This window comes from Sardina pilchardus, chromosome 2 (genome assembly GCF_963854185.1).
Source record: "Sardina pilchardus chromosome 2, fSarPil1.1, whole genome shotgun sequence".
Lineage (NCBI taxonomy): Eukaryota > Metazoa > Chordata > Actinopteri > Clupeiformes > Clupeidae > Sardina > Sardina pilchardus.
Genome location: NC_084995.1, coordinates 18,770,238 through 18,780,237, shown reverse-complemented (window position 1 = coordinate 18,780,237; position 10,000 = coordinate 18,770,238). Strand labels below are relative to the sequence as shown.

At 48.1% G+C, this 10,000-nt stretch overlaps 2 protein-coding genes across 2 annotated transcripts in view; both read left to right on the top strand.

The window, feature by feature from the left end:
• prom1b (prominin 1 b) overlaps nt 1-5,150 on the top strand; it is a 41,184-nt gene extending 36,034 nt beyond the window's left edge. The window contains exons 22-26 of the mRNA XM_062520557.1: nt 318-407; nt 2,233-2,348; nt 3,534-3,602; nt 4,356-4,440; nt 5,116-5,150. Coding sequence (XP_062376541.1) covers nt 318-407; nt 2,233-2,348; nt 3,534-3,602; nt 4,356-4,425 — 345 coding nt within the window. The 3' untranslated portion in view covers nt 4,426-4,440; nt 5,116-5,150. The remainder of the gene's footprint in view (nt 1-317; nt 408-2,232; nt 2,349-3,533; nt 3,603-4,355; nt 4,441-5,115) is intronic.
• A 4,053-nt stretch (nt 5,151-9,203) lies between these two features.
• Nucleotides 9,204-10,000, top strand: part of fgfbp2b (fibroblast growth factor binding protein 2b) — a 1,986-nt gene continuing 1,189 nt past the window's right edge. The window contains exon 1 of the mRNA XM_062554740.1: nt 9,204-10,000. This exon is cut by the window's right edge and continues 204 nt beyond it. Coding sequence (XP_062410724.1) covers nt 9,258-10,000 — 743 coding nt within the window. The 5' untranslated portion in view covers nt 9,204-9,257.

The window sequence follows — 10,000 nt, the reverse complement described above, 5'->3', positions numbered from 1 at the left end:
GGCCAGCGCCTGTGTGCTGGCCGAACGTGCCCTCCTGCTTCTTGGATGCACATTGCTCAAACATTTGCTCACCTGTAATAATGAATGCTGAGTGATATGATCACCCTAGTCCACTTGCACATGCCCACAAGCATGGTTAGCTCACTGGAATATTTAAACTAAACTTGAACACCACTTAGACTTCCAGTGTTGCACATAGCATGGCGCCTCTCTCTCTCTCGGCCCTGACATGATGAGAGGAGAGCGGTATGGCCATGCGAGTCATGCACACGTGAGGCGCTAACACACGCTAACATGCTAACGGTGATTTTCCACAGCTCGACGCCGAGGTGGCCCAGTGCAAGCCCATCAGTAACCTGGTGGACTCCCTGGAGATCGTAGCCTGCAGCTTCATAGTGGATTCTGTGGTAAGACACAACGCTGCCTTTCAGTCCTGGTGGAGTGTGACTGTATATGATAGGGTAGGGTAGGGTAGGGCTGGCTACCAAAAGGTGTGGAGGTGCGTGTGTGTGTTTGCGGGGGGTGCGGGGGGGTTAGCATGTCCTGGTACACCATGTCCACGAAACGTCTTCGAACACGCACACGTGCAAACACACAGCCTCAGTGCATATATATAGTATGTAATATTGTATGTATACACACACACACACACACACACACACACACACACACACACACTGACACACACACACTGACACACTCACACACACACACACACACACACACCCCTTCACTTGACAGCATGTCAGGCCTAGAACAGGATTCCCACTGTTTACTCCCAGAGCTCCCCAGGTGCTGTGAAACGGAAGCTTTTTTTTAATGTGTGTGTGTGGAGGGTGAGAGCAGGGGGCGGGGGGTGAATATGCATATATGCCTGTGTGCTGTGTATGTGTGTGTGTATGTGTGTGTGTGTGTGTGTGTGTGTCTGTGTGTGTGTGTGTGTGTGTGTGTGTGTGTGTGTGCATGCCTCCTGCATCCATGCATCGTATTGCTGTGAATATGTGGAGGGTTTTACGAAGTGTGCTTGACAAATTTAATTGCGTATTGATTAGTTATGTGTGTTTGTGCATGCATGTTTCAGTCTATCTGCAAGCTACTCAATGTGTGTGTGCTCCTTTGTATGTGTGTGTGTGTCTGTGTATGTGTGTGTGTGTATGTACAGTGAAGTCCTGCTCAGTGAGTGTGTGTCTGAGTCTATTCTGGCTGGCCCACTCAGCATGCACCCTGTGGTCTGCTTGAATTAGCCGAGAATGGTGGAATGTGTGTGGTCTATATATTTATGTGTGTGTGTAGTATACTATTGCATGTTCCCCTTCAAGTGTGTGTGTGTGTGTGTGTGTGTGTGTCTGTGCCTGTGCCTGTGTCTGTGTCTGTGCATGTGTGCATGTGTGCATGTGTCTGTGTGTGTGTGTGTGTGTGTGTGTGTGTGTGTGTGTGTGTGTGTGTGTGTGTGTGTGTGTGTGTGTGTGTGTGTGTGTATGTGTCCGTGTGTGTGTATGTGTGTGTGTGTGTGTGTGTGTGTGTGTGTGTGTGTGTGTGAGGCATGTGTAAAGAGGGCAGTGGACAGTGTGTGTACTCACGACGAGCTCGTACAAAATGTACATGTCTGCTGGATAGTACTGGTGTTTGGCACGTAAGCCAAAGCACAGGAAAAGGGGTCTCTGGCTCCCTCTAACTCCCCCCAACAAACAGCACACACACACACACACACACACACACACACACACACACACACACCAATTAGCCCTTTAGCTCCCACAACACTGGCAGCATCTCACAAGAGGCTCCCAGAACATATGGAATCAAGCAGGGGACAGCAGCTCTAAGTGTGTTGGAGCTAAACTGCTCTGGGCACAAGATTACTGCAGCACACACAACACACAGGCTGCAAGATCACTGTAGCACACACAACACACAGGCCGCAAGCACACATCGTGTGCAGTCTATAGTCTAGTACTGTGACGCCTGTGGCAGAGGCAGCTTGTGCGATATTATATGAAATGGTATAGTTTGTATGATAGTAAATGCCAGTATGAGTGGTTGAAATCATCTGGTCTACGTTTCTGCCCCTGGCATGTGTCAAGACGCTTAGAGATGTATCTCTGGGATGACAGTTCAGAGGTCCTCAAAGAGGCCATCAACTTTTTGTCACCACACAATTATGAAGAATTTGACAGAATGAAGGGTCATTTTTTTCACATGTTTGTGTGTGTGTGTTTTTTTTTTTTGCAGAACACTTTCTGGTTTGGACTCGGTGGGTGCTGTTTGTTCTTAATCCCAAGCATCATTCTGTCTATAAAACTGGCCAAATACTACAGGAGAATGGAGACAGAGGATGTTTTTGATGAGTGAGTAACCAACAAACAAACAAACAAACACACACATACAGTACACACACACTCATGCACACACACACACACACACACACACACATGGATGTACACACACACACACACACACACACACACACACACACACACACACACACACACACACACACACACACACACACACACACACACACACACACACACACACACACACAAGCTCTGCTTGCCAAAGTTCTAGTGGTTTACAATGTCTCTCTCACACTGGGGTCTTAATGAATCCATATATTATGTGAAAGTTCCAGCTCAGCAATATCTCATTCTAATAGGAACAAGAACAACCTTTTCACAACAGAGAACCGGCAACCACAGCTCTGCTAGACCTCCCCCTCTCTCTCACGTCCACTACAAAAAGCTCTTGTTTTATCCAACATGAGTTCCTGTAGCGTTCAAGTAATGAGTCTCTTTCTTTCTCTATTTCTTTCTTTATTTATTTGCTTCTTCCTTTCTTTTTTCTTTCTTTCTTTCTTTCTTTCTTTCTTTCTTTCTTTCTTTCCGTTTCCTACAGTTCTTCTGTTTCGGGGACGTGGCATTTCACTCTCTGAGATTTGTGTCTTTTTATCTATATCATATTCTTTCCTCTTTCATGTCAGTCTTCATATCTGTCCATCTTGCCATCTTTTCATTTTACACACTCTCTTCTGATCTCGTCTTTTTCGGCTGCACTCATGCCAATGTTCTTCCATTCTTCTTCTATGGATTTATTTGGCACCATCTTTTCCTCAGTTAACAAACTTCATGTTCTATCTAAAGAAATCCGAAATGATTTCCTTACTCCTCATTCACATTCTCCATGCGTTGTGTCTCTCTCTTGCTAATACACTCTACTGTCACTTCATCCAAGCAAAGCGCCGTCATTTCAAATATCAACTGAACTAGCATTTCCCAATATCCGTAAATGAATGTTGCCATTAAAGAAAAGAAACAGTGGAAATTACAAAAAAGACCCTGGAATGATGAAGCATTTTTTTTTCCATTTCAGTCATTTCATGTGTCATGTGATCATATGCTATAGCCATATCATTCATACCCATACCATTATGCCACAACTCTGTGATCATATGCTATAGCCATATCATTCATACCCATACCATTATGCCACAACTCTGTTGTCATGCCTTGGTGTACTTCGCTCTCTCCTTTCAGTTTGGATTTTGCTAATAATGGTTTTCATAATGAACAATTGCAAGGCATTCACAATCCAGTCATGTTCAGGTATGGTATACAGTATGTATATATTATATATGTTCATGTATGCTGCATGCCCGCTCTCTTAAGGCCAACACCCACTGGCGTCTATATATTTGTGTCTATGGATTTGACCCTCAAGAGACAGAACAATCTTCTAAACGTTGGCATCGACGCACGTCGACCAGTGGGCTCTGCTCAAACTCTGGCATCACCCGAGGGGTCAGATGCCACCAGTGGGCGTTGGCCTTCATGCTCAATAGGCACTAGATTATTCTGGTGATGGGCACCGTGAGCCTTCCTTTCTCACCCGCCCACGCCCCACGGCATAAGCATGGCATGGTTTGGAGACATGCATGGCATGTGCGATACGTGATGAAAAGACGCATCTCTTCTTCTCCTCACATTCTCTCTTCTTCCTCCCTCGCGCGAGGTGGCATGGATGCATCTCTGGATTGCTTTTGGTCAAATGGCAGATGAATGTCTAATGTCCTCTAATGCAGCTCTTTTCTTGCTTTAATGCTAAGAGTCCATTTTCACTCATCAGCGGTCATGAAAGCTGGCCTGGACCTACTGAAAAGCCTGGCATGTTCTCTCTCTCTCTCTCTCTCTCTCTCTCTGTGCCTTCACTCATTCGTGCTCCTTCTGCTATTGCTCCAGCTTGAATGACGCTCCGCAACTCGGCCGTATCTCAGCCGTAACTCGGACTCGTTTAATTTGCCCGCTGTTTTTGTGGCGTGCCTTATTGACGTTATATCATTTATATCTCCTGTGCTCCAGCATGCCGTCTTATGACACTATGTGTCGGTACCCTCGAGCCTCGGCCCCTCCTCAGCAGCCCGACTGGTGACCCACACCCACACAGGTCAATACCGCGCGCAGTTTGACCACCGAGAGGTACAGTGGCGTGGCGGTGACCTCCGCCACCTGCAGCACCCGCCTCGTCTCATCCGCTCATCCGAATCGTCTCCTCCCACTTCCTGTCTGTCTGTCTGTCTCTAACGGTCATTCACTCATCTCTTCTATGTGCATGACATGACGGCCATCACTTTGTTCAGATAGTGTGAAATGAATAAGTGATTGTCGGATTGCACAGAAACTTTCACTTCCTCTTCATCTATTGGCTTGTGATGGCTCTTCATTCGTTCTTTATGAGTAAAATATTCTGTAAAAAAAAATGTGGTATGGATTGACAGAGATTTATCTGTCAGATACCATCTATTATCCCTCACCCTTAATCCCAAATCCCAAATCCCAAATTCCAAATCTCAAATCCCATTTCTGTTTCCATACTGATTAACAGCAGTATCATCAGTCATTTATTCATTTCTTGACAGGAAATGTAATGTTGCTATGAATGAATATTGTTAATCATTGATATGTGATATGTGTGACATTAGCCTTAAATTGAGTTAATGTATTGATTGTTAAAGTGCTGTTGCTGTTAACACAGACACTATCTGATATCCCCTATTATTGGACCTTGTCATCATCATAATCTCAACACTAATGGTGTTCCTGTCTCTTGTCTTATTTACAGTGGTAATGAGAACTGGAGCTAATCTGTCCTCCCTGGTGAGTTGCCCATACTCTTCTCTCAGGAATATTCTAGAAATATCCATGTTTGTTGGTGGCCAGCTGTGTTTGTTCCTTCCCTGTTGTAAAGACACATGTCTCTGTCACACAGTGAGTGGCGGTGGAGGAATCACATTCCAGACAAAAGAAGAAGAGTGGGAACCAGCAGAGGAAGACAGAAAAAAATGCCACAGTGACCTCATCAGAGGTCATTTTCAAAGCATGTCCTCACTGCTGGCATAACCACCACCCTTACCACCCACCTTCGGTTGCTCCACCCCTCACTCACATCCCCAACAGGCCCAGAGAACCTCTCTCTACTCCGAACCGACCAGCTCAACCCCTCAAGAACCCAGACAAGTCCCCTCGGTCCGCCAGAACCCTTCACCTCCGACCAACCACCCCGACCTGTCGCTCTTCAGCAGAGGAAGCGGCTACTAACAGCACAAATGCCCATAGTACATTTCACAAAAACAAAATGTGTTTCTTTTTTGTATTCCAAACTCGGAACTCGGAGACAGAATGAACTGACCCACTGAGCGTGACCCTGCAGTCTGAGCTTCCCACTGTACTCACGAATGTATATTTCTATTCATATCAGCGCTGACTTTGACCACTATACGAAAACCGTGTCACAAATGTATGTTCTTCTTTTGTATTTCACTTTCAAAACACTTTTTTGAAAGTTTTATATATATTTTTGTTAATACTTTTCTAAACAATGTGAATAGTGAATTCTTTTTTGTGTGTGTGTGTGTGCAGATGTGATTATGACTTTAATGATCAAATATGGCCGTAGTCTAATCCAATGCGGCACCAGTAGAAAAGAGGAGGTTCAGGTCACTCTCAAACTGACTTACGGTCAGAGACGTCTGAATAGTGTGTTTTAACACAGCCTCACATTCAGAATGGTCCATATTTGCCATCATACCTCTTAGTCTTACACTGACACTAACTCTCAGAGTTTGTACAAAAGGGATTTTAAAAGCTTGATGGGCAAGGGAGCTTTATAGCTGAATCATAATGAAAATTGTGACGTTTTTTTTATAATTATTTATGTCATTACCTAAATACATCTCAGATCAGAATAGATATGCAGTATAGCTGAAGAGTAAGTGTAAGAGTGTAAACACTAGCAGAAATTTGATTTGGTGTTTATTATTAACCTATAAACCAGCATTTATACAACATATACACAAACTCATTGATGTATTAACCTCATGTCATTGTAGAGGCCAAACACTGGATGAGAACGACAGTCCTGGAAGCCAAAACTAGTAGTTGTCAGGAATTTGATGAGGTACTTTAGTTCAGTAAAGGGTGCGTTATCAAGCGATAACCTGCATTGGTCAAGATCATCAGTATTCAAATCCAAAAACTGCAGCATATATGAGATGTCTCAAAAGATCTTACTTACATTTTTTTGGTTGACACCTACTTTGAGGGGAAAGCTGTGTGCTCCATAGAGCCTAGTTAAGATATGACATAGTGTACGATTTAGTCTAAAGTGTTAATGTCTGTCAGAGAAAGAGAGAGAGAGACGATCCAGATGTTACATACAGTACCTCTTGCATAATTCCCCCCCAAGTAAGTGTTGCTGTATTTTTTTTTTCAGTGTTTCACTGTACTCTGTCTTGGTTTTCTTTTCTCTGTCCTCATGGAGCCATGTTGCAGTGGTCAGGTGGTGTGCCTGGACTAGAGTACAGAGCTCAGAGCCACCGGGCAGTGATGGTCAGCACCCCTCGGTGTCTGAACGAGGAGGGGCTGCTGATCAATGTGATTACGAGTCTGTTGGGGGAGGGGGGCGGGGGGGGGGGGATACACAACCACTGAAACAGCTCTTGAGCAATTGTGTGGACATAAACCATGATTAAAGAGTAAAGTCCTGTGATTTTCGGTGGACTGTGTCTCCTTCCTTGTGTGCTCATTCATCCTCCTGTGTCCTTTTAGTTTATTTTTTGCTTAAGATAGAGTGTGTGTGCACTACAGTGCAGTGTGTTCAATTTGGAGACAATGGTTCCGATGAGAAAATGATGTGGGCCGATTGTTTCCCCCTTGTTTTTGGACAACACGGTGTGTAGGAATGTTCGGAGAGCTCAGCATCAACAGAGGGGAGGGAGCAAAGTATACAAGTAAATGATTCTCATCTGGAACGGGCCGTAATAGCTTCCGTAATCACCGGTGGCCTGGCTCAGCACACTGCGCTGGAGGGGGGAGGGGGCGGGGGGGGCTATGTGGTATGCGAGGGAGCCCGGGGCTGATGTGCGGTCCGTCTGTGGTCAGCACCTTGTCTCCCCGACCCCAACACACACCCAAACAAACCAGACAGTCCGTCTGCTTCACATACACACACACACACACACACACACACACACACACACACACACACACACACACACACACACACACACACACACACACACACACACACACACACACACACACACACACACACAGACACACACGCACGCTTATCTCTGCTCTGTCTCCACTGGCCCCAGCGGGAGAAGCCGGTGCTGCTGTTCGGTGCTGCTGGCGCTGTTCGGAGGGGATCTGTATTTAAGGGTGGCGGGCGAGGTGGCGTGATGCCCTGCACCCCCCACCCCACGCCCCTCCCTCACTCAGACCCAGCCGAGCGCCGTCAGAGAGGGGGAGAGCTGGGCTGGTGTTGGAGCAGTTCCAGGGACTGGTGGTCCCACCCTTCGCCCCCCCCCACCCCTTCCCCAGATCACCCCACCCCGTCCCGCCTGTTCTGATCAATCCCTTCCCCACTGGTGGTGTTTACACAGCCGAGACCCGGCCGCTGACAACGAGGGCCATTCTATACGCGCGCCAGCCATTTCTGCAGATGGAGAGGCTGGGAAAAGGCTTGTGTATGAAGAACAGCGTCCACACATATCTCTCTGTCTCACCCTTTCATACACTTCTGTTTTTCCCCCCCACTACCCCCCCCCCCGCCCTTTTCCTCTCTCTATTCTAAATGTTCTTTTCCTCCCTTTTTTCACACAGAAAGCAAGACGCACACAGCACATGCACTCATAAACCTGCAGACAGACGTACTCTCCAGTGGGCTAACATAGAACATATGGAAAATTACCAAAGTCAGCAGTCTGAGGCTGCCGGGCAGATAAGGTTTCATCTTCGGTTCTCTGCCTATTCCATGTCTAAAACCCTCCAAATACTCATCATCCTTCACAAATGCCTATTCAGCATGAACTTGCCCTGAACATGAAGTCTAAACGAGTGCACAATCAGTATGGAATATGCATGAGTGTGCAGTAGGCTTAACTAGAGCAGTGGTTTTTATTGGACAAAATATATTCTAAACGGGTGGAAGACTTCATTCAAGCAACATAAACAAACAAACAGCTGGCGTATTTCCCCCGATATGCAATAGTTCCTCCTTACGAAACTTGGTCCTCCATTTTTTTCTCTCTCTTTTAAACATTCACATCAATAGTCAATGGGCCACTTATGTGTGCGTGTAAGATTATATAATGTCTGGTAAGGGCTCTAGACCGTTTGGCTTCATATGTTTAACCATCTACTCCCATCCTACCCCATAAACCACTATTACCAGCAGCTCCCATTCCCCCCTCCACCCCCCACCCCTCCACCCTACTCCATGCGGTCGCCACCGGTCCTAGCCCTCTCTACCATCCAGCAGCTCCCCCGCCTTCACCCCCCCCCCCCATTCCATGCGGTCGCCACGGGCTCAAACCCTCTCTGCCATCCAGCTGCACCCCCCCAGCCTCCACCCGGCCCTCTCCACACCAGAGACCATAGTCCCAGTGCAGCCAGCCCTAAGCACTGCCCCCAGAGAAGGAGAGAGGCCGCATGTGTATGTTGTGTGTGTGTGTGTGTGTGTGTGTGTGTGTATGTGTGTGTGAGTGTGTGTGTGTGTGTGTGTGTGTGTGTGTGTGTGTGTGGTGTGTATCCCGCTCAATGGCCTCTTTGTGGGGCTAACGTTTATAAAAGGTAGCGAGCCTCCTCTGGCTCCCCTGCACAGGACTGAGCCTCTCCTCCTCCCAGCACACCTCTCTGCACTCTCTCTTCTCTCTCTCTCTCTTCTCTCCTCTCACACACACCTACCGCACCCCTCCAGCCATGCGTGTTCTGGCCAGGGCAGCGCTGCTGCTGGCTTGCTGTGTGTGGGCGACCCGGGGCCAGGCCCAGAGCAGCCAGGCCGGCACCAACGCCAAGGACAACGCCAACCCCAACCAGGGCAGCCAGAGCAACAGCCAGAGCAGCAGCAGCAGCAGCAACAGCAACACGCCGACCACCAACGCCAACGCCAACGCTAACACCAACGCTAACGCCAACGCCAACACCAACGGCAGCCGGCAGCGCAGCATCTGGGACGAGCCCATCCGGTTCAGCACCAAGGGCAAGGACGCCTGCACCATGGTCATCTCCGGCCAGGGCGACTTCACCAAGCTGCGCGTCTCCTGCAAGAACAAGGGCAAGTCCTACTGGTGCGACTTCCTGGGCAAGCCCAACCACTGCCGCGCCTACAACAACAACCCACGCCACTACTTCACCCAGATCATGTGGGAGATGCGCAAGCTGCCCAACGCGTGCCAGGGCGCCCGCTCCTACAAGCCACTCATGTGCAAGTCCTCCAGCGACGACACCCAGATGGCCTTCCACACCTCCTGGCCCAAGGTGACCGCCGCTCGCCCAGCTCAGCCCGGTCAGGACCGCCAGAAGCAGGAGCAGCAGCAGAACCAGCAGAACCAGCAGCAGCAGAACCAGCAGCAGCAGAACCAGCAGAACCAGCAGCAGCCTGGCAAGCCCAGCACCACCACCACCAAGGCTCCCGCTCAGAAGCAGCAGAAGCCCCAGCAGCC